Source organism: Gadus chalcogrammus, chromosome 15, assembly GCF_026213295.1.
Source record: "Gadus chalcogrammus isolate NIFS_2021 chromosome 15, NIFS_Gcha_1.0, whole genome shotgun sequence".
Lineage (NCBI taxonomy): Eukaryota > Metazoa > Chordata > Actinopteri > Gadiformes > Gadidae > Gadus > Gadus chalcogrammus.
The window spans coordinates 13,004,398-13,032,031 of record NC_079426.1 but is presented as its reverse complement, the minus strand read 5'-3'; the positions used below and the strand labels follow the sequence as shown (position 1 = coordinate 13,032,031).

At 44.7% G+C, this 27,634-nt stretch overlaps 1 protein-coding gene across 2 annotated transcripts; it reads left to right on the top strand.

The window, feature by feature from the left end:
- The first annotated feature begins 283 nt into the window (after nucleotides 1-283).
- Nucleotides 284-27,624, top strand: LOC130405074 (heat shock 70 kDa protein 12A-like). Of its 2 annotated transcripts, XM_056610036.1 has the most exons (12): nucleotides 284-683; nucleotides 12,713-12,789; nucleotides 13,285-13,412; nucleotides 16,518-16,704; nucleotides 17,245-17,349; nucleotides 17,665-17,781; nucleotides 20,145-20,316; nucleotides 24,701-24,787; nucleotides 25,672-25,776; nucleotides 26,116-26,374; nucleotides 26,581-26,684; nucleotides 26,949-27,624. In XM_056610036.1, exons 1-12 carry the CDS (start codon nucleotides 644-646, stop codon nucleotides 27,578-27,580), a joined length of 2,013 nt encoding a protein of 670 aa, XP_056466011.1. In that variant the 5' UTR covers nucleotides 284-643; the 3' UTR covers nucleotides 27,581-27,624. The 2 variants fall into 2 exon arrangements, with proteins under 2 accessions (XP_056466011.1, XP_056466012.1); XM_056610037.1 differs by lacking the exon at nucleotides 24,701-24,787.
- Nucleotides 27,625-27,634: the final 10 nt, after the last annotated feature.

Sequence of the window (27,634 nt, the reverse complement as noted above, 5' to 3'; positions counted from 1 at the left end):
TACATATTTCCCAGTATGTCGTTTTTGCCTATAGTATTGGCCTATAGTCTGCATCATCATTGTTCGTCTGATCGTCTCGTTGAAGAGTGCGCAATACTGCTTGGTCTTCTGATCGAAGGGTGTGTGCAGCAGCAGCAACAGCAGCATTAGAGTTGTCGGATAGTTTGCTAATAGTGTTCCTGCGAGCCTGCATCCCTGCTGCCTGCTGTCCATAACAAAGCTGGTGGAAGGGCTCACATTCTTGGCCAGGACAGCCGCGCCAGCGACGGGAGGGGCGGGGCAGCCAACACTTTGGTGGAAGTGGAAGCTTGGGGTTCACGACATCCTCCTCTCTCACTCTCTCCAAATGGTGCAGAGAATTTAGCCCAAATCCTCACATTCCCTCCGTCTTTTAAAAAACGCCCAGCCGTAGCCGCCTGCAGACAGCTGATGCTGCTAAACAATCCGTTCTTCTTCTGAGATAATAGAGGGGGATCACAAAAAAACAGGAGAAGAGGTTTAACGGGGTGCGGAGGAACTAACGCATAGGGTGTTTTTCACTTTTTTTTCTCGTGTAATAGGGTATTCCGAATAAGAGACAAACATTGCTTGGTGTGGCTGCATAGCAGAGAAGGCACACGAGGAGGAGACCCGGCGGGATATAATGACTGAGAAAGAATCGGCAACTGAAAACCTTATATCAGGTAAAGACTTAACGCCACAACTTTGAGTTTGCATTGGGAAATGTGCTTTCCGCAGTCAATGCGTAGACACGACTAGGCTGAGCGGTGGGACCCAGGATGCGACTGCTCTGTGACTTACTACTATTAACGCTGTGATTGTAAATGTCTTAAATGTTTATTGTGACCTTTGCTGCAGCACAAGGCTGCGTGGGGAGAATTTCGGGCATTCCCCGCCTAGCCGCATTGCAATAAAGCCTCGCCTGACGTTACCTCCAATGGAGGATCGTTTGATGTGCAGCCGTGGTTACGCAACGACTCTTTCGCATCTCATCTGGCCGTGTAGTCGACATGTAGGTTATATTTGTGTTATTTATTTCCAAACGTGGTGTAAATGTGGCCAACGTCCACCATGTCTGCCTCCTACATCACAGCTCACTTCAGCTCCTAAATAACGGTGCAGAGTTTGGTCACGTGGTCCCGTCCCACAGGAGGCTTGACTCAATGCAGCAAAAGTCTGCCTGCCTCATCACTACTCCGGTGACTGGGATGTCTGGCCCCGGATCCAGGTTCAATGCCCCGATAACCCTAAACTAACGAAGGGATGTTTTTTTCCAGTTATCCACACCTTTTAATTTATTATATGTGTATTTATCCAGACTTGAATTGATCAGGCACTGCCCAATGAAAGCCCTGCAAGGCAAGTGGAGTAATCTGCTAATGTACCAATTCCCCGATGTCGAAACAAATTGATATCCTCCTGACTCATCTAAGTGTCTAGCCTAGCCTAGCTTAGCATAGTCGCTTGTACATGGGAGCAGTGATTGAGGGTGGGCCTTTTGGTTTGGGGGGGAAGGTGGGACCTGTTTGAACTACCCCCCCCCCCCCCCCCCCTTCACACCAGAAGTCCTCTCAGCTGCCACATCTTGCATTAGCATGAAAAGCTAGCAGCACATGCATGATGCACCCCCCCTCCCTAAACAACATTCCAGTAACATGGCTTCACCGGTCGCACACCTCCATCAGTATCATCAGACTACTAGACTCTTTCTTTAATGCCGGGAGGGAGTGGGAGACTTCTGCAATATAGCTCCACTCTCACCGGCTCAGCTTTCAAAAATACCCATCGTTCTTTTAAACTCTGTCTGGGCTCCGAGCCATTGACCTTCCCTCCCCTCCAAAGAACCTGTGGAGGAGAATATACGGGGTTGCAGCCCAAACTTGATGACTCACTTAATAGAATATCGGAAATCTGCACTTCTACTACTCTTGTTGTCTTTACAGACATATTTTCTGTATCTTATTTTGTAATGCTGTTCTTGTTTTTTAATTGTATAGTTTTAAACCTACTACTGTCCTGTGCAGAAGCCACACATCATAGGTCCAATCGGGGATTAATTAAGTGCAATTGTCTTATTTCTTACCACAGACGATTGCCATTTACATTACCTCAGAATGACAAGTTGGTAGTAAACCAATTCTGACACAAATGTTAGTTTGAGTGGGCTGGCAGGCAAATTATATTTAAATGAAATACTGCGGGCCAGTGCTCTGGTGTTTGGGAGAGGAGAAGAGGTTCTTTGTTAGGGGCCACATTCGACCAATGCTAGATTCATGTGTACGTTATGATCAGACATCCAATAAGTCTGATCTTGGACATAAGGTTTGTTGCGGGCAGTTTCTATCTAGTTGGAAGATGCTTTCAAGACGATTGCATAAAACATTTGTAATCTTTTGAAGACCTTCTCAGTGGTCTCTGTTCTCCTCCTCTCAGAGGGAGAAACGGTAGAGAAGAGATGTAGCTGGACTGTGTGTATGCAGGGATACACACTCAGGACATTAATAATTCATAGCTCATCCTCTGTAGCGAACAGCAAGTTGTGGAACCTCAGCTGTGCCCCACTTTTGGCCAACACAAAGGTGACCTATCTTTCGGTTTCTATGTGGCCGAATGGTAAACAAGTAAATAACAAGTCTTCTGCAATAGGGAAACTCTGGCACTTACTATAGTGTGTCTAATGCGATCGACGTATCATTAAGTCAATGCTGTCCACTTTCTGAAATACCTTCTTTATTTTTTAAAGACTTTCATTTATATTAATGAGTTTAGCTGAAATTATATTATAAGTCAGACGACAAGCCATTTGTCATCGGGAGACATGGCTTCTCTGGCACATCCAGTGCTAGAGGGTCAGAGTCATGATTATTTTAGGTTGAAGATGATTGGTTGCATGATAACGACCCAATTAATGTATTTCCATGTAAAACCCTGTGATATATTTCCATCATTACTGCAGAATACAAACCTTGGAGACCCATTACATTTATAGAGACTTGTAGTTACTCGTTGGAGAGAGTGTACCGTAGTTATAGGAACAAAAGGTTAGCAAGGCTAGTGTTTGTTCTTATTAATGTTAGTGGATCGTAGTTTCATCAAACTAAAATGTGCTATTTTGAAAATGCGATGCATCCCTGTTGCTGTAAAGTTTGCATCTTTCTGAATCAATGGGTGTCCCCGGTCTGAAGTAGCGAGTGATAAAATCATAGAAAACAAGTTGATTCCAGCAGCACTCGACCAAATTACTTGATCTACGAGGACTGATCCTTCTTCCAAGTGGGCAGATATCGACCGATGAAGGGCTCAAGGCCTTCTAATGAGTTTGTTCATTACGAGTCCAGACGCTAAATTCCAGGTGGAGATCTTAATGAAACATCTTAATAAGGTAGTGTTGGTACATGAGTAGGTTGGGTGTGGAGGGGAGTATTTATCAATACATGTTCAGAAGAGTCAAATGGAAAAAGGTCAATTCAGAAACACTTTGGAGCTAGCATGCAGATTCAGAGGAAACACCCAATGGCTACAGGAACAAACTGAGGACAAATACCTGAACATAAGAAAAGGAAGAATCTTATTTTTTCATTTATAGCTGAACTAACTGAATCATCATTTTGTATTGGAAATTACAATTATGAAAGTGGAAATAATTCAATCAAAGGCAATGTGAGACTATTTTAGTACAAGCTATTTCAACTTCTCTTCTTCCTGGTGTTTAGAGATTAGAACCAGACTGTATTTTAGCTCAAAGACCCTCTTCTGCATGTAGTCACACTGAATTATCCTGCCCATGCTCATTAGGTATAGAATGGAAATGTATGATTTGTATAGTTCTCAATTTTTCTACTTTTATGTTAAATAATCAAATGCGCAGCAGCATCAAGATTACATCAATCACACATTGTGTAGATTAGAAAATAAATATATGTAACAATGTAAGTATGAGTTAAGGTAGTAATATTAAGCGGTGGTGTGTGTGTGTGTGTGTGTGTGTGTGTGTATGTGTGTGTGTGTGTGTGTGTTGAAGAGGGGGGGTTTTGTTTGACACCAAGCTAATTCTGAGGAGCATGGCGTTCTGAATACTTTTCCAGCTGTGTATAAGAATGTCTGTGTTAAACCAAACAAAGTTTAACAACTTGCCTATGCCGTACGTCACCAGTTTGCCTACCAACGCCTCCAACATAGAATTACAATTAGAATTCCTAATTGTACTTTGTGTTCTCCTTTGAAGAGCCTGCTGAATGTTTCTCTTTCTCTCTAGGCTGACAAACAGCTCTGTCTGTCCCGGGCCGTCATGTCTCCAATACAACCAGACCCCATTGTGACACAGCACAGATGTGACATTATTCACGTCTGTGCTGAAGGAATATAGACTCACAGTAATGAAGGGAGGCCTTTTAGAATTAGCATTAGCATTAGCACTTGACACAATTCATTAATTGAACTTCTGTGTTTGTCTTTGTGTGTGTGTGTTTGTGTGTGTGTGTGTGTGTGTGTGTGTGTGTGTATGTGTGTTCTTGCCAATGACCAGGAAGTTATCAGTGTGAGGGTCAATAGGTTGTTCGGTTCAAAGTCAAAGTCCCCAACCAAAACGCACGTTGGCCAGGTGCTTAAAGGAACCAGCAACTGTCCAATGTACCGCTTCATTCAGAGCAAATAAACATCCTCTTTCATTTTCTGCAATATTTTCTAATATTATTCAATGGAAATACTTCATTAAAGGAAAACAAGTTGATTCCAGCAGCACTCGACCAAATTATTTGATCTACGAGGACTGATCCTTCTTCCAAGTGGGCAGATATCGACCGATGAAGGGCTCAAGGCCTTCTAATGAGTTTGTTCATTACGAGTCCAGACGCTAAATTCCAGGTGGAGATCTTAATGAAACATCTTAATAAGGTAGTGTTGGTATATGAGTAGGTTGGGTGTGGAGGGTAGTATTTATCAATACATGTTCAGAAGAGTCAAATGGAAAAAGGTCAATTCAGAAAAACTTTGGAGCTAGCATGTACATTCAGAGGAAACACCCAATGGCTACAGGAACAAACTGAGGACAAATACCTGAACATAAGAAAAGGAAGAATCTTATTTTTTCATTTATAGCTGAACTAACTGAATCATCATTTTGTATTGGAAATGACAATTATGAAAGTGGAAATAATTCAATCAAAGGCAATGTGAGACTATTTTAGTACAAGCTATTTCAACTTCTCTTCTTCCTGGTGTTTAGAGATTAGAACCAGACTGTATTTTAGCTCAAAGACCCTCTTCTGCATGTAGTCACACTGAATTATCCTGCCCATGCTAATTAGGTATAGAATGGAAATGTATGATTTGTATAGTTCTCCATTTTTCTACATTGTGACACAGCACAGATGTGACATTATTTACGTCTGTGCTGAAGGAATATAGACTCACAGTAATGAAGGGAGGCCTTTTAGAATTAGCATTAGCATTAGCACTTGACACAATTCATTAATTGAATTTCTGTGTTTGTGTGTGTGTGTGTGTGTGTGTGTGTGTGTGTGTGTGTGTGTGTGTGTGTGTGTGTGTGTGTGTGTGTGTGTGTGTGTGTGTGTGTGTGTGTGTGTGTGTGTGTGTGTGTGTGTGTGTGTGTTCTTGCCAATGACCAGGAAGTTATCAGTGTGAGGGTCAATAGGTTGTTCGGTTCAAAGTCAAAGTCCCCAACCAAAACGCACGTTGGCCAGGTGCTTAAAGGAACCAGCAACTGTCCAATGTACCGCTTCATTCAGAGCAAATAAACATCCTCTTTCATTTTCTGCAATATTTTCTAATATTATTCAATGGAAATACTTCATTAAAGGAAAACTTCTGTATTTTTCAACCTTCAAACCGATTTTCTGAACATTTGGGGTATTTGGGACTAATGAGGCAGCTATTGTTCAATTGGTCCAGTATTTTGTGAGAACACTGCAGCCCTAATCTGAGCAAACAGACTGCCATGTAATCCTTTGGGGCAATAGCCTACCATCACTGTATGTCCTCTTAATGTGCTCATATTTGCTACTGACAGGCTCTGGTTATATTCTAACATTAAGGAAAGCATTCCTACGGAGAAATAGTTGGCTTTGCTTGATCCCAGTCTGTTTGTTATTGTGTCCAACCAAGTCTCACTCAAGGAAGACATTGTCCTATTGTCACCACATTCTCAACTCTCATTCACCACGATCTTTTAAATAACACTAAGCTAGGCTTTCTGTAGTCCAACACAAGCTCTGCACTCTGGCGAGACTTCTTCTTGAGCGAGACTTGGACTTATTTTGCTACCAATATTGGGGTTTGACAACATTTGTGTTGCGTTGTTTGTGGGGAACACACAACGGCAAGGTATTTGTTAATACACCATAAACATGCTGAAACTGTTGATGAATGCAGAGTAGAGCAGCCAACATATGTAGAGTGTATAGTGAATGATAATGGGTTATCTCAACCAAAATACATTATCTCACAATACTAAAGCATATGATCTCACGACCAAAGTTAATTATCTCACTACTAATCTAACAGCAGCCCAGGGTAGGAGGAGGAAGATGGAAGGCATAGAGACTATGAGATGACTAAGTACATTCATCTTCAGGACAGCGGAGGTACTGGTTGTTTTGCAGGCGAGCAGATGTTTTCTCTCATCGTTCTCCTCGTAAGGAACACGGGTCGGGTCAGCCTGTTCACTGGTCGCCTTTAGCACATGGAGGCAAAATGTACGCCCACATGTTGAGTAGGTTGACTCCCACGTAAGTTATGGGTTACTGACGTTGAGAAAGCATAGCAAGAGAGTGATGTGTCCTCCAAGTCCCAACAAGATGATAATTGGTTGCATGTGTAGCCTGCAGTATTCACAGTATGTAAACAGACTTGATTATTTCCTTCCACATCATAGTTTTCACACCTTGCTCACATTGGTGTGAGTGTTTGTATACTGGATTTTGTACACAAGCCAGTGTCATGTAGGCGTAGGAGGATTGACTGAAGCCGGTTGGTAAATAGGGTAACCTGGCTCTACCCCCTAGCACCCTACCCCCCCCCCCCCCCTTCTCACTCCCCCCATGGGAGGGGATTGAGAAGGCTGGGCTGCCTTAGCACTGTAGCCAATCCCCACTGGATGCAATGTATTTCCCTTCCACCCACCACTCTATCTTGGTAACATCTGTGTTGATAGCGTTGGGAAGGATTCAGATTGGAATAAGGGCATTCACTCTTATTCACTTTTGTCTGTCAATTATCTGATATGGTTAACATAGACATACATATGACACATACAAGTGAAAACTTTAGTTAGAAAAGTTTAGTAGTTTAGTTTCCAGGGCATACAACAACCATACTTTATTCAGTGTTTCCCTCAATGGTAAATCCCTCCTCGATAGGTATAGATTTTGCAAGAAAAATGTTGTCCAAGCATAATAGTTTGAGGTGTGAGTGAAAACTGAATGGGACCGCATTTGTGTTTGAAATACTGTGAAATATACAATCGTCCATTGATGTTTTAGGGGTTAGTGTCTGTGATGCGTTGACAGGTCCAACACAATGGGGGCTCTATATTTATCAAGCTCATGTTGACACGAAGGGTCTTAACCTCTGCCTGACGTTTTGGCGGGCTCTCGTTATCGGCCTCTCCAACGCAGAAGAAGAGAAGGAAGACGAAGAAGAAGGAAGGAAGTCTATTGTTTGGCGCTCTTCTCCCGGTTCCTCCCGCCCTTCGCACTCCTTGGATATCTGCTCTTTGTTCCTCTTGCCAGCCGCTTCGCTGTACTCGGCCACGCTTATACCGTCGTCAGAGCCACTCAGGGCCAGTTTATTGTCTAGTTCTTTCCCCGACCACATAAAAACGATCGTAAATCCATTGCGGCGCAACTTCCGACTTGCTAGCGCCGCTGGGTGCAGGTGGCTTCACCGCCACTTCCTAAGAACAGCGGTAATTTAAGTTTCCTTATTTGTTTCTCCTTATAGAAATGACGCAACAACCGGCTCAAACAAACCCCTTTTAGAGGTCTTGTCGTTTCGTCTTACTCCATTGCATCATAGGACCGCCATCTTCTGGGGCTAGTGCCATTGGAATGCCATCGAGTGCCATTCCTGGGGAGCCATAGGACTTTTTTCCTTATCTCCCTGTGACTCTCTAGAGTGGGAGCAGATGTTAAGTCTTCCTGGTGACAGATGTCAAAATCTGCACTTTGGTCCTGGAAGTTATGCTCTGGTGTACTCGCTTCCTCCTCATTATTTTAAACTCTGGAATAGAGTTCCATTGCAGTATTTTACCTTTCAGGATAAACTGTTTAAACCATTGTATTTGTTATTTGTCATGGGGGCAGGCAGCAGCATACCCGAAGCCAGATTCCCTCCGCCCAGTAACACAGTGGATTGCTTGTTTTCTTCAACCCAGAAATGGGTATCCTCCGGAGATATCATGTACTCATGTTAACGCAGTCACACAAGACTCTTAATTAACCACCTTATTCACCTGTTCAAACCTTATCTACAAAGCTAGCCAAACTTCAAGAACTGCTTTTGTCAACGGGATGGTCTTGTAGTGCATAGGGTATTGGTTGAAAGCTTCTGTGTTTCTACCCCGATGTCTACAGTCCACCTGTAGGCATAATTTGGCAGGATACCCTTACCCCTACCTGTTCCTTAAAGGTATCTAAGACACATCTTTGGCAAGCGTGGATAAAAGTGTCTTGATACAATTGACAAGTTAATATCTAAAACAAAAACGGAATACACACACTACGCACGCTATCCGCAGAGGTTATTTATCCCACTTAACCTTCAAGCTTATCTCTAGTCTACTGCATCAACAATTATTAGGTCTGGGTTTGTCTCTGTGTGTGTGTGTGTGTGTGTGTGTGTCTCTCCCTCTAGTGGCCCCATCTGTTGTAAAGGCTGAAATTGTGTCTATGTATGTCTGGGATGACTGCCTACTGGAGTCTGTCTGTCTACAGTCTCTCCCGCTCTCTCTCTCTCTCGCTCTTTCCCTCTCCTGTGTCAGGCCACTTGCTGTGTGGTTAAGTGACCTGAACGGTGCCTCTGATTGGTCGGGAGGAATGGGACGTTCTCCCCAAGAGAAAAAGAGACGCTCACTTTAACTTCACAACATCACCATGAATGTGGGCCTTTGATGGTGTGTGTGTGCGTGCGTGCATGCGTGCAAGAGAGTTTATGGAGAGGGGTGCATGTGAGAATGAGTGTGTTTGTGTGTGTTTGAGAGAGAGTTTGTCTAATTTGTTGGTGTGTGTGTGTGATGTGAGAGTTTTCATATGTGTGTGTGTGTGTATCCCTGATTCCTCAGTGTTCTTTGTAGGTGCTGAGTGGGCCCCCTCATTGTGTCCGCCCGGTTGCTCTTCATGTGAGCTGCCAGTGTGTCCTGGAACAAGCCACTGTTGTTGGTCCTTGAACGTTTTCCAGAAGTCTCTTTCAAACGGCTCACACAAATTAGTGGCACTTTTAGATGCCACACGGAACCACACGCAAACGGCACAGTTTTTTTTTTTTGTGGTTTACCTTGACACACACAGACGCACGCATGCACACTTCAACCAACGCAACACACACACGTCGACCAGCTGATGCATTCTGGAAAAGCTGGAAGTTTCACTCAAAAGAAGGGCAGAGCTATAACCATTTGAAGAAGGTGAAAGTCTCCCTCGCTTTCCTCGCTGTCATTTTATAAACCCTCCTGTCCCTCCTTTTTATTATTCACTGCCTTTGGTGTCAGCCTCCAGCCCTCCATCTCCCTCCTTTCTCTTTATCTCACTCCTCCCTCGCTCTCCTCATTTTCTCTCTCTTGCCCTCTCTCTCGCTCTCTCTCTGTTCCTGGAGTGCAGACCGCCGTCTCTGTCTGCTGCCGTGGCGACGGAAAGGGGTGGGGGCAGTGGTGATGTCATTGCTCCCTGAAGTGCTCAGGGGCCAGGGGTTAAAAGCATGGATTGGATTAGCTACCCCTGTCTCGCCTTTTTTTTAAGATTTCAATAAAGGAGAGTAATGTGGGGAGGGGTTCACCGACAAGATGGCCACCACTTTATTAGAATATCTCCATTCTCCTTTGCTTCAAGGTGACGGTGGATGAAAGTGTTGTTGAGAACCGGTTTTTGATCCTAAACTCTGCCTGGTCCCTGTACTCTGTTTGAGTTGGCGGAGACGTCAGACATAACACATCAGACTGCCTAAGATTAATCTTTTCTGTAAAAATATTAAGGAGCTGTTCTCTGTTGTCTTGATATAAAAAGTGATAAAAATCACGCATGCAGACCAAAATGTAAAAAAAAAGATGGATCCTGTTCTAGTTTGCACACAAAATGTATCTTTCATATAAAGAAATAAATCTACATCTTATGTTTCACCAGACACCGATAATACAGATACGTGATGCAAGTGTGTAATGGTGTAGCTATTAACAGTACACGGGAACAGCAGAACTCACCCTGTGTTTTGGTTATTCCCATGGTTTCTGGACCGGTACCCCAATTGTAACCATGGTAACATGGCTTGGCACACAGATTTTCATGGTGACGTAGCAAAACCTATTCAGGGACGCTGGGGGAATACAGGAAGATTGACTTCCTGTCTGAGGAGAGTAAATTCCTCCACTTCCTGTCAGGATGTCAGTCGGCAGGAAGTGAATATCACCATGGAAATCTTCACTGTATGTGTGCAGTGGGATGCATTGGTCAATCATTTCTGTGATTGTGTGTGTGTGTGTGTGTGTGTGTGTGTGCACATAATGTGTGTCTCGCTAAAAGTGTGTTTTGAATTTGTCCTGCTAATGTCCACTTGTGTGTGTTTCTAGATTTGGGTCTGTAAGTGATGTGTGTATCACCTCTTCAGGGCACTGCCCATTCTAGGCGGCCTCTTTTCCTCTCAATATGTCCTTGTTTAGGTTACACACACACACACACACACACACACACACACACACACACACACACACACACACACACACACACACACACACACACACACACACACACACACACACACACACACACACACACACACACACACACACACACTCTATTACCTTACAATTAAGAAAACTTCAGTTAATCTCTTTTTGAGGATAGACTGAAGGCCCTTCTTCAGAACAGAAAACACAAGCAACACAATGGGGTACTACGTTCCATCCTTAACCACATTTCTGGTACGGCCTCTAAGGGCATGAAAACGTTGCGGTCCTCAAATACCTGACTTCTATGCAGCACCGTGTTGTATACATTCTGGGTGTTGAGATTGGACTTTTTTGTTTCAATGTTTGTGTCCTATTGAACATTTGTAAGGGTTTTATTTATTTTTTTAAGAGAACTCATTTGAAAGTTTAAATATCTGTTGGCTTTGCTTTCTGGAACACAATATCCGGGTAATTAAAATTTTCAAGCACAAACCACTGGTGCTGTATATGGCACAAAGGAAGAATCCAACATCTTTTTTGCAGACAAAGAAGTAAAAACATGAGATGTCAATCTCATTTGCAAGAAGATTTCGCTGTAGGTCTGCTCCATTCAAATTCAATTTTTGTTTCAGCAGCGCGGGGGAATAAACTCAAGGTTGAGCGAGCGGGATTTTTTTGTTTTGTTATGGTGTTTATTTTATTTATTTCATCGTTTTTTGGAATCGGGCGTTATCTGAGGATGGAAGGACGGACGGGTGTGTGGGTTGGCGTGGCCGAATGAAGCCCATCCACAGGTGGTCTGGTAATTCTGCGGCGGTAATTGCCTCGTAAAGTGTATTTACGTGCGCCTAGACTACTCATCCGCACGGCGGGGGGCCACGGGACCACAGAAAGAGGTTGAGCGCTCGCTGAGGAAAATGGGAGGGATAACGCAGCATCCCGCGGTGAGACCGTTCCCCCGGACACTTACTGCACATGGCGGGAATACTGTGATTGTTGTGTTGTGTGGGACGCGCCTCTTTTTTGCCAGCGCCATTAAGATCCACTAATGAAGATGATGGAGCCCCGGGAGGAATTGAGTGGTTTAATCTTTAATTCAATTGAAATGTCATTGTATGTGTCTCTTTTAAAAGGCAGGTGACATGGGTGCATTTGTTCCTGTTTTGAATGGACTCGAAGTTTCTGCTGAAATCACTTTGATCATTTGTCCTGAAATGTTCCAAAAGAGAGGTGGGGGAAAAAAAGACATTGTCACTTTGGAGCCACAATTGTGAAAAGCAAAAGATAGTTTTGTGAGTGCTTCATCCTCATTTTGCTAGAAAATGGGTCCTAGAAGTCTGCTCTATATATCTTCACACGCATGTGTTTTACCTCATTACCTTCTTCAGAAGACATTTCTCCTTTTAGCAACTTTTGGATGGCAAGTCTTACTTGATGGGCACGGATGAATCCAAATCTCCAGGGTCGTGACCTCCTGGGTGTGGAAAAAAACTGAAATCGACAGATATTCGAAAATAACCGAATGAATCAAAATGTTTACCAATGTTTTCTGTACTTGTGAATATGATTAGACAGTGTGTGTGGTTGGCTGCCTTTTCCTTTATCCATGGCATCATTCGTCATTCCTAACACAGAAGGGGAGATTAAAATCGTGTGTGAAGTTAACCGTCGCTATTCTAACGATCATTTAGATCCCAAATGTCTGGACTTGACCCTGTCTACCCGGTCCACTTGTGTCTTTTGGCTGATACTGTGTTTATCTAATACTGTGTTAATCTTGTCTTCCTGTGTCTTCTGTTTTTTTGTATCCATCTTCAGATGCAATGGCAACTCCTTCTCCTGCCAAAAGTATGGGTGAGCCCGGGATCACCCCGCTGTCTCCCTCACACATCCAGGTGAGAAACAGCCTAACCCTCCCCCCTTTTACCCTTCCCTCACACACCCCGTGAGAAACACCCTAACCCTCCCCCCTTTTACCCTAACCTCACACATCCCCGTGAGAAACACCCTAACCCTCCCCCCTTTTACCCTAACCTCACACATCCCCGTGAGAAACACCCTAACCCTCACCCCTTTTACCCTAACCTCACACATCCCCGGGAGAAACACCCTAACCCTCCCCCCTTTACCCTAACCTCACACATCCCCGTGAGAAACACCCTAACCCTCACCCCTTTTAGCCTAACCCTCACCCATTTTACCCTACCCTCAAACACCAAGGTGAGAATCACCTCACCCTCACCCCTTTTACCCTACCCTCACACATCCAGGTGAGAAACGGCTACCCTCAGCCCTTTTACCCTGCCCTCACACATCCAGTTGCCGAGCACCCTTCTACTCGCCCCCCTACACTGGGTTTAACCCTGTCCCCTGTGTGTACCCGCCCCCAGCAGGAGGACACGGACCAGGTCCCCTCAGGCCCCTCCTTCGTGGTGGTGGTGGCCATCGACTTCGGCACCACCTCCAGCGGCTACGCCTACGCCTTCACCAAGGAGCCGGAGTGCATCCACACCATGAGGTGAGCGGTCTGTCTCTCTGTCTGTGACAGTCGGTATGCCCGTCTGTCTGTCCGTCTGTTCGTCTGTGACTGGTCAGCATGCCTGTCGGTCTCTGTGCGTTTGTCTCGACCCTGAGTGAATTGATGCAACCAACCAATTGAACTTAAATTTAGCCTTACCTGACTAGATAAAAATATCAATTTGGCCAGAAATGTAAAGCTAAATCTATCTTGAAATAGAATTGATTTAAGTTTCAACAATCTTTCCAACTCTTTGCCTCCTCAACCGTCACCTGTTTCTGCTATGGTTGCTTTATGTTGAGTTATTTAAACACACCTGTGATGCACTGAAAATGGAAGGAAGCAGACATGCCTGAAGGCGGGATTTAAGGGTACCAGTTAGTGAGTGTGCCCTCCTTGGAGAAGCCTATAATTATACCTTTGGCTCCGGGTCGGCTATAGTGGAGCCCTGGGAGGTCGGTCACCCTTCCATCAGTAGCTTCTTCCATGAGGCCAGTGCACTGTTGTACATGGAGACAGATGGAGCGATAATGGCATGCTTCATTTCATGTCCAAGGTCAGACTCGAGCCAAGTTTGGCCCCACCACCAATTAACTGCCTCATTGACTCACTAGTGTACGACCTCTGACCTCCGAGTGTAATCATTGCTAACGTTACCCGGAAACCAATGGGGCTCTTGCTGACCTATTGGTTAACACTACAGGTGGTGTTTTAACATAGAGCTACAAACAGCAGGTCTGTGCGCTTTAGCCTGCACTACTCCTCCAAACAAAACAAATACAAATACACGCCCAGAGTTTCCACTGTCTACTAGTTTCCCTTCATGCATTTTTGTGTTCGTTTTTGTTCGATATAATAACATGGTAGGCCTCATTTGGGATGCTCGACAATGATCTTTTTGACTATCATTCCAAGTTGTGATGTCATGAAATATTATTTTACAGCCAAACCATAGAATAGATGGATATAGATAGAGTACTAGGACGAAGGATAGAACATTCCTTAGAACGGTGCATTGAATAATGGATGAAAAGCGAGCTAGAAGATGTATGGCATGCTAGATAAATGGTGTGATTCACGGATTGGTAGATGGTACAGCTTAGCAGGTGATATCAGAACAGTGTTTAAGTTGGGCTTCCCTCTTGGTCACTGCCTTCAAACAATTCCCTGACCGACGGTGGGGGATGGGTGGAAGACAGTCGACCCCCTTGTGGGGTCTGTCACATTCCGTTCTTTTCTTCTGGAAAGACGAATAAGCAGTTATCAGACAGCTGCAGATTTTCACCATTCAGAGCTCAGTTACAAACGGTTTATGTTTAGGATTTTTTTTCTCTTTTACTTCTGAAAAGGAAAGGTTATGTCTGGGTGACTTCGATTTTCTTTGATTTTCTTTACTCTTCTTTCTTTTCAGACATAATATCTGTTTAAAAACTTTGATAACCTTCGAAAGAATTTAATATTGTTAACTCTGATATACATTGAAAGATTTTGAAAGGCATTGAAAATATCTATTTGAATGCCATGATAACCATTGAAAGATTTTGAATCAAAGCTAGATATTTTCTCAATGATGTATTCAGGTATGTCACAGACAGAATTGTCCCAATGGCCCAAGTGACGGCAGTGAGGTTTAAACACGACAACAAGTGTTTCTAACGGCTTTTTCATGGACAGAGTCCTCTCCAAACGCCCATCCATTAGAAAAGATGACTGTTAAGGGAAGCAGTCTCAAAACCTTCTGACCCAAAACCGTCTTTGTCTGCAGCCACACTTTCTTTTGAGAACTATTATCATTAACTATCAGTGAGGTTCCAATGGCAAAATATCCGCAAAACCCAATACAATAGGACTTATTTTGAATCCTACCATTTAACAAGCCCATACTACCTAGGTTTATGTGCAGTATCCATTTTCATTTGTTAGTCAGATTTCAACATTTTCTAGGTTTGCAACGCGTGACAAACCGCCATATGTACGATATGCACGATAGCCCTGATGATGCTTTCTTTGTTTGGCCACGGCACTAGCAGCTCATGCATGGTGACTATAAATGATGTTTTAATGGCCACCATCATGGCTTCACACACAGTCCCCACATTAGGCAGATACTACCGTCCAAAGGGGATGTGCTTTTCCTAATAATAGTAGTACATTGCCGGCTAACGCCAATAATAGCTGGCCCTCATTATTCAAGAAATGCAGCAGCTTAGCTCAATTAGCCTGGAGACCGGAGCCGAGATGGCCTTTCTCCGAAGAACAGGATTTGACATGATTTCAAATGCCCTCTAACCATGTTCAGAGTAGATTTAGTCTCAATGGGCATTAGGGGGCTACATGGTTACTACTTCATCTGGTGGATGAGGGAGGGTGTTTCAATACTCTTTGTAGTATGCATTTTTGTAAGTATTTGAAGCAGTGAATACTACGAATCCTTGAAAGAGTGGTTAGATGGCATTTTTAATTACATTTATGATACGCAGTTATAAGACTGATCCTTAGATGACATTGCATTGTATTCACAGCCAAATACCGGCTGACGTTAAGAGTAGGGGCCAAGTGTCTTCTGTTGGTACAGGCTGTAAATGGTGTCTCCTGTTTGCACAGTTAATCAGACTTGATGCATGCAAAAACATGCACACAATAAACTTCTCTTCTACCAGAACCGCCATTTAGGTATTTATCAATTAACAGAACTGCTAAGCTAGAACGATGCCTAACAATCCTACCCTTAGGATATTGATTGCTCAAATTTCTTCAATGCTGCGTGTAACTGTCGGTATGTCGTATCCATCCTTCTTTCTCAGTAAGTAAGTAACAAACGTTTATTTAAATGGCACAGACAGGATGTCGCAGTGCTTTACAGCAGCATTACTAGGAGACAGTAAATGACAGATGCATAAAACCACAAAGCAGTGCTGGTACAAAGGTGTCTCTAACTGCCCTGTCTTGTATGGTCAAAGCAAGAGGGCGCCAGACGTCTGGTTCTACTGTTACAACTCATTTTTCAAAACCGAACCCCCTCTTTAAAATACGTTTTGCTCTTTTCAACAGTGGGTGTGGCTCCTTCTTTGTCTCAGTATTCCCTTTCACCTGTCCTCCAATCAGACGCTGGGAAGGTGGAGACCCCGGCGTATCCAATCAGAAGACCCCGACCACCATCCTGCTGACGCCAGACAGGAAGTTCCACAGCTTCGGTTACGCGGCGCGCGACTTCTACCACGACCTCGACCCGTCCGAGTCCAAACAGTGGCTCTACCTGGAGAAGTTCAAGATGAAGCTCCACACTACCGCGGTACTCACTCACTCACTCACTCACTCACTCACTCACTCACTCACTCTTGATTGTACTCACTCACTCACTCACCTATGACACAAACACACACCACATGCACTAATACTATAGCCCTGTGGACAACACATACACACACACACACACACACACACACACACACACACACACACACACACACACACACACACACACACACACACACACACACACACACACACACACACACACACACACACACACACACACACACACACACACACACACACACACAAGCACTGAGACTATCTAGGTCAAGGGAGAAAGAAAGGCTTAATTTGATGAGGGGAACGTCATGTGAAATGTAGAACTATATATCATTTATAAATGAATAAGAAATCTCACAAGAGCACTTTATAATGAATAAAGCACATTCAAATCCAAGTGTGGTCACCTCCTGTGACCATACCATTATGAATGAAAGTATTGCGTTAAATGGTGCTCTAACATGTTATCCATAACATTATTACTTTAGCCGCCTCCCTCTTCTCATTATCCAATCAGAATCTGTCCACTGAGACAGACATCCAGGCAGCCAATGGGAAGAGGGTGAAGGCCCTGGACATCTTTGCGTACGCCTTGGCCTTCTTCAAGGAGCAGGCTCTGAAGGTAGAACCGTCTGCACTGTTCCTGGATCTGCATTCTGTCCTAAACGTTTCAGTGAAAACTTGACCTCACTTTCACCTTCATCATAACAAAGATCTGAATTTGATCAAACGTTGAACATTTGTTTTGGGTAAATCAAATATCTTTTTGCAGTTGCATGAATAGTTTGCGTTATTGATGTTATATTGGGGAGTTGTGTTGAATAACGAATTGTGTTATATTAACAGTTTGCGTAACTGATGGTATTTTTGGGTGTTTGTGTTCTAAATCCTATTGTTGTGTTTAATGAATAGTTCTTGTTACTGATGGGGTTTTCAGGAGCTGAGCGACCAGACAGGCGGAGACTTCGACAACAACGACGTGAGATGGGTCATCACAGTGCCTGCCATCTGGAAGATGCCCGCAAAGCAGTTCATGAGGGAGGCAGCCTACAAGGTACACACACACACACAGACACACACACACACACACACACACACACACACACACACACACACACACACACACACACACACACACACACACACACACACACACACACACACACACACACACACACACACACACACACACACACACACACACACACACACACACACAGCTGAAGAATGCTTACCATGCAGTTGTACTGCAATGATGCTCTCCCAGAGATAGTGTGGGGGAGGGGGAGAAAGGGGGTGAGTGAAGATGCTGACGGTCGACAGTCGACATTAATCCAGACTCGCATGCAAACAATGTGGTGGGAGGTACACACCCACGCGGCCTCCTACAGATGTACTTGGCATTGCTTTGACCTACAGTGTGTGGTGGAGGACAGAGAGAGAGAGTGGCTAAAACGGAGATGTAATGACTGAAGTGTGTGTGTGTGTGTGTGTGTGTGTGTGTGTGTGTGTGTGTGTGTGTGTGTGTGTGTGTGTGTGTGTGTGTGTGTGTGTGTGTGTGTGTGTGTGTGTGTGTGTGTGTGTGTGTGTTTCTAGCCAGGGTGTGGCTGCAGTTCTTCCAGCCTTTAGACTCACTCACTCACTCACTCACCCTCACACGATTCATGATCCTCTCTCAGCCTAGTCCTCTGCTAAATCTCTAGCTGTTGTCGGGCTGTTATTACATGATGAAGCACACAGTGACTCAGCCGTTTCATCTCCAGGACTCCTGTAGCAACGCCGCGATGGTTTAGTCCCAAGGACACCGAGATGAACCGAAGGAATAAAAGCAGGCTGATGAATTTTTCAGAGGGCGAGGTGCATCCCCTGCAGAGCGCAGAGGGAGTTACTGAGTCTTAAATCAGCTGAGAGCTGCCTCTGAGTTGTACTATAAGAGAAACGATCTTAGCATCGATCGCTATGGCCGGATCATAACGTCCGCATGGGCCGCCATGCTCGAAAAACGACACAAAAGATCCGTGAAAGCCGTGAAAACCCTGTGTGTGTGTGTGTGTGTGTGTGTGTGTGTGTGTGTGTGTGTGTGTGTGTGTGTGTGTGTGTGTGTGTGTGTGTGTGTGTGTGTGTGTGTGTGTGTGTGTGTGTGTGTGTGTGTGTGTGTGTGTGTGTGTGTGCCTGCTTTAACCATAACACCAGAGAAAAGTAGACAGAAATGGGAGGGGGGGGGGCAGAGACGGAGAGACGCCCTGGTCACCTGATATCTGCAGTGGGACAGAGGGCCAGAGAGCAGGGGGGGAGAGAGTGCAATGATGAGAGAGGGAGCAAGTGAGGAGAGAGGGATAGAGGGGAGGGGGGGGGGGTTGTGATAGGATTGGAGAGTGAGAGGGGGGAGTAATGGGATATAGAAAGGAAAGAGGAGTACACCATGGGCTAGAGGATGTGGGCGATGGGGAGAGAGAGAGAGAGAGAGAGAGAGAGAGAGAGAGAGAGAGAGAGAGAGAGAGAGAGAGAGAGAGAGAGAGAGAGAGAGAGAGAGAGAGAGAGAGAGAGAGAGAGAGAGAGAGAGAGAGAGAGACTACAGTGAACAAGAGACAAAGACGGATGATGATGAGGGGGGGAAAAGGAGATTAGGAGAAGGAAAGAAGGGAGAGAGAAGCGGATATTTGGAGTCGAAGGAGGGGTTCGTGAATAAGAAGGGATGACAGGGGCTGTGGTGGGAGAGACCCAGAGGGGGGTTAGAGAGGAGGGGTTTAATCGAGGCTCGCAGCAGTGACTCAACATTTATTTATTATTAAATGTTTACGACCCAGCGACCTGATAGTCCACCCACCTGGCGAACCCCCGATCATTGTGCACTCCTTTTCTCTCTCGCTCGCTCATAACATTCAAACTCTTTCTAAGGCTCTCTATTTATCTCCCTTGCCTAATTCCTATCGCTTTCGTGGATTACCCCCCTACATCACCTCTACATTTACCCCTCTAGAACCCCTCCACCACCTCCACATATACCCCTCCTCCTACATGACCTCTACATTTACCCCTCTAGAACCCCTCCACCACCTCCACATATACCCCTCCTCCTACATCACCTCTACATTTACCCCTCTAGAACCCCTCCACAACCTCCACATTGACCCCTCCCCTACATCACCTCTACATTTACCCCTCTAGAACCCCTCCACCACCTCCACATTGACCCCTCCCCTACATCGCCTCTACGAAGCGACTTGACGAGCCTGTTTCCCCAGGGTCCTCACAGTTCAAGCATAAAGTTATTTATCATGGGTTCCTGACTCCTTCCTCCTTGAATTGAATGGCATCCCCTTTTACAACAACATTTGTAATATTTCAAGTAAATCTGAACCCTGACTTGTCTAAAGAGCCGGAATGGATTTCTCTGTTTTTCTGCTATTCGTTTAGTCTGGCTTGGTCACCCGTGACAACCCAGAGCAGCTGATCATTGCCCTGGAACCTGAAGCAGCGTCTATCTACTGCCGCAAGCTCCGCCTCCACCAGATGATTGACTTGGGCACTCGGACCACTCAGAACGGCCACAGCCCCACCGACAACGTAGGGGGACAGATGACCCCAGGTAGGACTCGAACCCTTGTCTGTTTGTTGGCTAGCCAGGCTTACCTAATCAGAAGTAAACTGGGCTATGATATTTTTAGGCTATCTAGGTAAACATACTTGTAAGCTAGCCTAGTTAGCTTACAAGTATGTTTACCTAGCTAGCCTACAAATATTTTAGCCTATATTTTAGCCACCCCATAATTTGCTAGGTAGGTAAGGTATATGTAAGGTAGCTCTATTTGCTTATTCTAATGCTAGCTAGAATGGATTTTCCTCAAAAAAAATAAAGATTTTATTAAAAGAACCATATGAAATGCTTCATACAATATGTTTTGCAAAAAATCTTGCTTTTAAATTAGGCTGAGACAGATGACATTTCCAATGTACTTCATTGCAGTGGGCTCCCCTGGACGGAAGGTGTTCAGCCTCGCACCAATTGAACCGCTGTCAGGCAGGGACCAAGTAGTAATGAGTTTCTAGCTTTGGAGGTTTCAATCTAAAAAGTCCTAAAATGAATCAACTGTCAGGACGTGATAAAAATGCCGTCATTAGATGTATTAGATCCATTCCCTACTGATCACTGTGAGCAAGTTAGCAGCCGTTTCATTCAACCTAGTGCAGAGTTCAAGACATGAGTAGCCTTGATATCATCAGGTGGTTTATTTTCTGTGAAACAGACAGAAATCATAGGCGCTAGTACAGGGCGAGCAGAGCGCCGTGAGCCAGTGAGTGTGCAGCTACAGAGTTTCTATGCTATATGTTCAATAACAATGCATCTTTTAGCGGGAGCTTGAGCTTGTTCAGTCACTCTTGGAGATTGAAGCAATATCACACCGGAGGCAGTGCTGTCATGCTAAACAACAGCATGGCTGCGGTCGCTCGAAAGTACGAGGCCACAGGCAAAGTACCGAAGATTACTGCAGCCGTGCTGATAATCATTGTAACAGCACGACCTGTTCTCGTCGTTCTAGGGGAGTTTAGATGATTTCATTCCGTTTCAGAGTAAAGATACCATGATCCTCCTGATTTGTATTTAGGCTACTTATGCAGCTAACAGTTCTACAAGAGCCATTTATGAGTTAACGGTATTAAGCCCAAACGGTTAATGATTAATTAATTAATCATTTATTTAGCTCCACCAACATCAAATCGTCCTACAACTAGACTGAAACTTTTGCCAAGCAACAGTTAAGAAAGTTAGACAGTTAAATGTGTATTTCTGGTGCCGACTAGCCAGTGCAGCAACGACTTGTTGACCGGTCGATCGTCTGGAAAATCCCTGCCATCTAGGCTTATAAAGCACATTTAGAAGTGGGTACTATATAATTACTGTGGTTTGACCATGCCAAAATGTTATTTGTGCATACTAGTGAATGCTTGTGCTCTGTATTTGTATGTTTTAGTAGTTATTGCTCCACACTCATTCTCAACATGTTTGGGTTTAAAGTGGTTGTGGTTTTCTTTATTTCTGCAATTCTCCGACATCCTCTGCAGAAACTCTGATACTGTTTCAAGCGCACTCCCTTTTCAGTTCCCAGTAATGGATACCTAGCTGGTTTATTATATTCTACATCGGTTTAATAGTGTTTAAGCATGGGATGTTGTCATTTACATTATACAATACAGGTTATGTACCGACTCTGAATTATTGAAACATGTTCTGCTCGCCATAAGCGTATTATTCCTCCTTGTTCATGGCAGAGCATGTGGCCACTTGGTCAATAATGGAACAAAACAAATGTGGCAACTAAAGAAATGTCAATGTCATCTCTTTTCTAAAGGCATTCAAAGCGTTACTCCTGTGAAAAGTTGTCACAGTGTTCCTCTGTTGAGGCTTTCACAACAAAAATAGCAGCTCACGTTTGAAAAGCCCCATTGATTCTATATTGATGCTGCACACAGTGAGGTCTTGTGCATGTGTTGGCCTTGTGGTGAAATGAAAGAGCTAAGGTGGTATTGATTTGAGGGAGATGGTCTGTCTTTCAGATGGGAGGTCATACTATCATTCCTGTTTTTAGATCTTAATAAATTCCCTTTTACACAACGGCTTGTGTTCAATAACGAGCGGGTTCAGCCCCGACAGTTCTTTTGTTTGTGGCGTTAGAATGTTTTCTCTGTGTTCACATGGCTGAACGTCTACTTCTAAATCCATAGGGTGGAAGACTCGTAGCATGGTACAGTTTAGGGGAAGGTACAAGGTGCTTCTTGGTGGAATGTTAGTGTCCATAGCTAACTAGTTAATTTATATTATTATAATAGCTCGTCAATATCCTTGGCCTATACCTTAGAATATGAGGGTACTGAATGGGAAAACATCTAGCTTGTCTAGGGAGCTGCTTCATCTGCTTGTTTTGAAAACATTGTAGTCTGCAATATAAACCTAAATTGTCATCAAGCATCCAACTTTTCTGACACCTGTTTTCTGAAAATAGTGGATTATTCTTTTCACAGCACGAGTTTATGAAGCGTTACTCTTACATTGTACCCTTTATATATGGTATACTTGGCAGGTTGGGGTCCAGAGCACTGTTTTATTTAAATAGTGCCGACCCTGAGTAAAAATTGACAACCTTTAGTAGTGAAATGGCATGCGATTTAGGTCTCATGGTGAGACCTAAATCGATGATATTGATATTTACTAGTCATTTCCCAGCCTCTTTGGAATCTGACGTTAGCCATGCATCTCATGCCTCAATGGTCTCTATTAATAGAAGCATGATCAGATTTGTACCCGTAAACGCTGCTATGCCAGGACAGCCATCAGTGTCCTGTTACTAGTTCTATTCTCTATATCAGTCATTGGATTGTATGAACAATGATGAAATGACAGGTTACACGTAGAAAGTCCTACTACTGATAATGTCAGTTAATCCGGTTTCAATTTATTTTAATGATTTTACTGTTTCTGGTGTTTGGTTGGACTCGAAGATTTATGGGACATACTGTTTATATTCAGGCTTGAATTCAAAATGTAAGAAGATGAACCACATATCTAAATCAGACATTCACTCTAAAACTTTATTTTTTCAGTTTTGGATAGATTATCCCAAGAATACATTACTTTTCACAATATTTCTCAACAAATACAAATGAAGGACATTCATTCATGTAATAAGATCTAGAGCTTCTAAGAGCCAAAGCTTCTCTACCCGAGTTCCAGGAAGTTCAAAAACATTTAAATCTTCTGTTGCTCTGTGGAAGTTCAACAGGAAAACTCTTGGTTCTGCCCAGCTGCTGAACTTTCCATATAGCCCACGCCCATCCTCTGTGAATCCCAATAATACCTGACCCCTGGTCATTCCAAACCATGCAGCCTCTATCAAGGATATCTAACAGTACATTTATTATTTGTAATATTTTGGCTGTGACACAACTCAAATGAAATGGTTAGATCAGCAATTACTCTCTATGTTAAATCTATTATAATAAAGGCCAGATTATGTTGCTTTACAATTGGAATTGGCGTCAATTTAGACCAATTAGTCCAATCAGAAGCATGCATTTGCATGTCATGTGCTGTACTCTTGGTTTGAGCGTTTGGTTATTCTATTGAAACATCATTAGCCTGAGCGTAGTAATATTTACTGGGATGACTTGCTTCCACCTTTATATTGTGGTCCACCATGTTACAGGAAATGATCATAACAGCATCTGTCGCTGTAGACAAGCCTATAACAACAGGCTTCTTCCTGCTGTCAAGTCAGTGATGACCAGGACTTCACCCCTCACCTTTCCCATAATTCTGTCCTACCAAGTGCTCTGTGGGCCATGTGCCCCTTCACACCCGGTCACTTTACTGGTTGTGGAAATAATCCGATGTTTTCGTCATATCCTGGAACAATGCGATATTTCCTAGCTTCATATCCAGCGGTTTTAAATGTAACCACAGATGAAGTGAAGGTCACCAATGGAAGAATAGGGTACGGTGGCCATAAGGATCAAGTGTCGAATGTATTTACGAACATAATCATTGTTCTGGTACTAGAGTGATCTTTTTCTGCAATACATTATGTGAAACGGCTTTGACCAAATATAACGAGAATGAGGGCAAATTACACAACCACAACTTACGAGTTTGTCTTATAAAACGTTTCCAAGGGTTAAGTATGTCTAAACCATTTTCCATGCCAACTAACTTCCATGCAGCCTCCATTCCCTCGTTACTAGCACACGTTTAACCACACCGGGACCGTGTAATGATAGGGATCTGAATGCTGTTGTGACTGACTTTTCTATATTTATTAATACAAATGAAAGCTGTGAATAGGGAGAACCCAAGCTGTTGTGGTTTTTGGTTGTCTGGCTGAGCCGCCCGCTTCCCTCCATTGTAATGTAACGAAGGCTTCACAAACGCTTTCTGTTTCTCCTCACTTACGGGGACCTCTCTGTCTCTCATTAACCAGCGAAGGAGCATGGTCGGCGCAACCGGCAGAGCCGCACATTTATGGTGGAAAATGTCATAGGAGAGCTTTGGTCGGAGCTGGAGGAAGGTAGAGTCTTTGCCTTCCTTTTATTCCCCTTTTTTGCTTCTGCACATTACAAATGTTTGCCCACGTTTTGTTTGACATTGCATGTTAACTTCTGTCGCTCTGGTTGTTCCCATGCTTGTCTATGCTTTGCTTCATGCTATAAAGTGTGCATGAAGGTGAATGATGATGTTGGATGATGGAGAAGGGGGTGTTGTTGTTGTCGGTTGCATGTTGGTTGACTGTTGTCGATGACTCCTGTGACTAGCCAGGGTCAATAAAAACAAACGTAGCCGGAAAACAAAGATTTGTTAACCCAATGTACAAAGTACACTGGGGCCCATCATCCAACACATACCGTTTATAGATCCTTTTTGTTATGCGAAAAGAGTTGATATATTAATATCGATTATGCAAACAAAATGGAGACACAGCATGAATGATATATGCGTATCAAAATAAATATCATGAAGAAACGAAATGCATGCGTTCATTATAATCATGAAACACAAATTAAATGTCAAACTTTACCCTAAAGTAGCAGACCAGATAGTTTCCTTTCCTCCCCTACACCGCCCCCCTCCCTCCGTCCCCCTCTCTCTCCATCTTTCTGGCTCAGATGTAGGTCGCTAGCCAGTGATCCATCTGAAGCTTCTCAGCATCTGGTCTCCATGTGGTGGCAAGGCTTTGGTTGACTGGTGCTAGCTGCTATAGGAGTGATAAAAACTAACAAAGGATTAAGGTTGAAATGTATTTCCAGATGTACACCATTTTTGATGTTTCGCTTTTTGTGTGTGTGTGTGTGTGTGTGTGTGTGTGTGTGTGTGTGTGTGTGTGTGTGTGTGTGTGTGTGTGTGTGTGTGTGTGTGTGTGTGTGTGTGTGTGTGTGTGTGTGTGTGTGTGTGCAGGTGATCGCTACGTGGTGGTGGACTGCGGGGGCGGTACCGTTGACCTGACGGTGCACCAGATCCGCCTCCCAGAGGGGCACCTGAAAGAGCTCTACAAGGCCTCAGGTACCTGTTCCCATTACACCGAGACGTCACTCAGTCTGATCACAGTCAGAGCACTGCAAGCACATGGAATCACTGATCAAACAAATCACAAGAGAATGGATTGATAATGGAATTAATATGCTTTTCTTTTTTGTCGGTGTGATAACAATGACGATAACTACACGTATGTAGTCATGTGCCGTTTCAAATCCCCATTGTACCAGAACATTCTTTTAAAATAAACAATTCCCTTTCAACTCTTTTAATTAATATCAGTCAATCACATCTGCAGTATAGATCACTTCTGTCCTGGTTTGGTTTACCCATCGTTCCCAACTTATTTTTCTTCCCTGGTCCCAGGTGGTCCGTACGGCTCCATCGGCATCGACTATGAGTTTGAGAAGCTGCTTTGCAAGATCTTCGGCCAGGACTTCGTGGACCAGTTCAAGGTGAAGCGCCCGGCCGCCTGGGTCGACCTGATGATCGCCTTCGAGTCCCGGAAGCGTGCGGCGGCGCCGGACCGGACCAACCCGCTGAACATCAACCTGCCCTTCTCCTTCATCGACTACTACAAGAAGTTCAGAGGGCACAGCGTCGAACACGCGCTTCGCAAGAGCAAGTGAGCAAATATCTGTGTTAGTCCGTATCTGGGTGTTGTCGCGGTAGTGGCGCCATCGTCGAAGAGGGAGATCACGATGTCATTGCATCATCCTTAAAGCTTCTTCTCCTCTACTCGCTCTTCTTCTCTCTTACATTTTTATCTTCCTCCTCTCCATCTCCTCTTCCTCCTCCTCCACTCAAACCTGTTCTCCTCCTCCTCCTCAGTGTGGACTTTGTGAAGTGGTCTTCCCAGGGCATGTTGAGGATGAACCCCGACGCCATGAACGCCCTCTTCAAGCCCACCATCGACCACATCATCCAGCATCTCAGTGAGTCAGACACACGCCCACTCTCGCACACACATGCACACACACACAATGCTCAATTGCGACCGATTTCTAGGCATTTTCTTTTTTTAGACGAGCCAACTAGTCGTTCCCAGAACGTCAGGATAACCGTCAGGGAAATTAGTCAAGGAACATCCCTACTTCCAATTAAATGGAGGTCCTCTCTATTTTATAGCCGTCCATGCATTCTTAGCCAAATGGCATGTTTAATATTTCAAAGCTTTATCCTCCCCCTCCCCCCTGCAGATGAGCTGTTTGAGCGGCCCGAGGTGAGCAACATCAAGTTCCTCTTCCTGGTGGGGGGCTTCGCCGAGTCCCCGCTGCTGCAACAGGCGGTGCAGGTCATGCTGCAGGGCCGCAGCCGCATCATCATCCCGCACGACGTGGGGCTGACCATCCTGAAGGGGGCGGTGCTGTTCGGCCTGGACCCCAGCATCATCAAGGTGCGCCGCTCGCCGCTCACCTACGGCGTGGGCGTGCTCAACCGCTTCGTGGAGGGCAAGCACCCGCCGGAGAAGCTGCTGGTGAAGGACGGCACGCGCTGGTGCACGGACGTGCTGGACACCTTCATCGTGGCCGACCAGTCGGTGGCGCTGGGCGAGCTGGTGAAGCGCAGCTACACGCCGGCGCAGCCCGCGCAGCAGGTCATCGTCATCCACGTGTACTGCTCGGAGCGCGAGAACGCCGCCTTCATCAGCGAGCCCGGCGTGCGCAAGTGCGGCACGCTGCGGCTGGACGTGAGCGGCACGGAGAGCGGCGCCGCCCGCCGGGAGATCCAGACGCTCATGCAGTTCGGGGACACGGAGATCCGCGCCATGGCGGTGGACGTGGCCACGCAGCGCACAGTGCGCGCCAGCATTGACTTCCTCAGCCACTAGAGAGGCAGACGGGGGAGAGAGTGGGGAGCGGGCCAGTATTTACTTCCTCGAGGG

Coding starts and splice junctions, on each gene's coding strand:
- LOC130405074 (XM_056610036.1), top strand. CDS start 644: ATGACTGAGAAAGAATCGGCAACTGAAAACCTTATATCAG. Junction 13,413..16,517: donor GAGTGCATCCACACCATGAG/GTGAGCGGTCTG, acceptor TCCTCCAATCAG/ACGCTGGGAAGGTGGAGACC. Junction 24,788..25,671: donor TTGGTCGGAGCTGGAGGAAG/GTAGAGTCTTTG, acceptor GTGTGTGTGCAG/GTGATCGCTACGTGGTGGTG.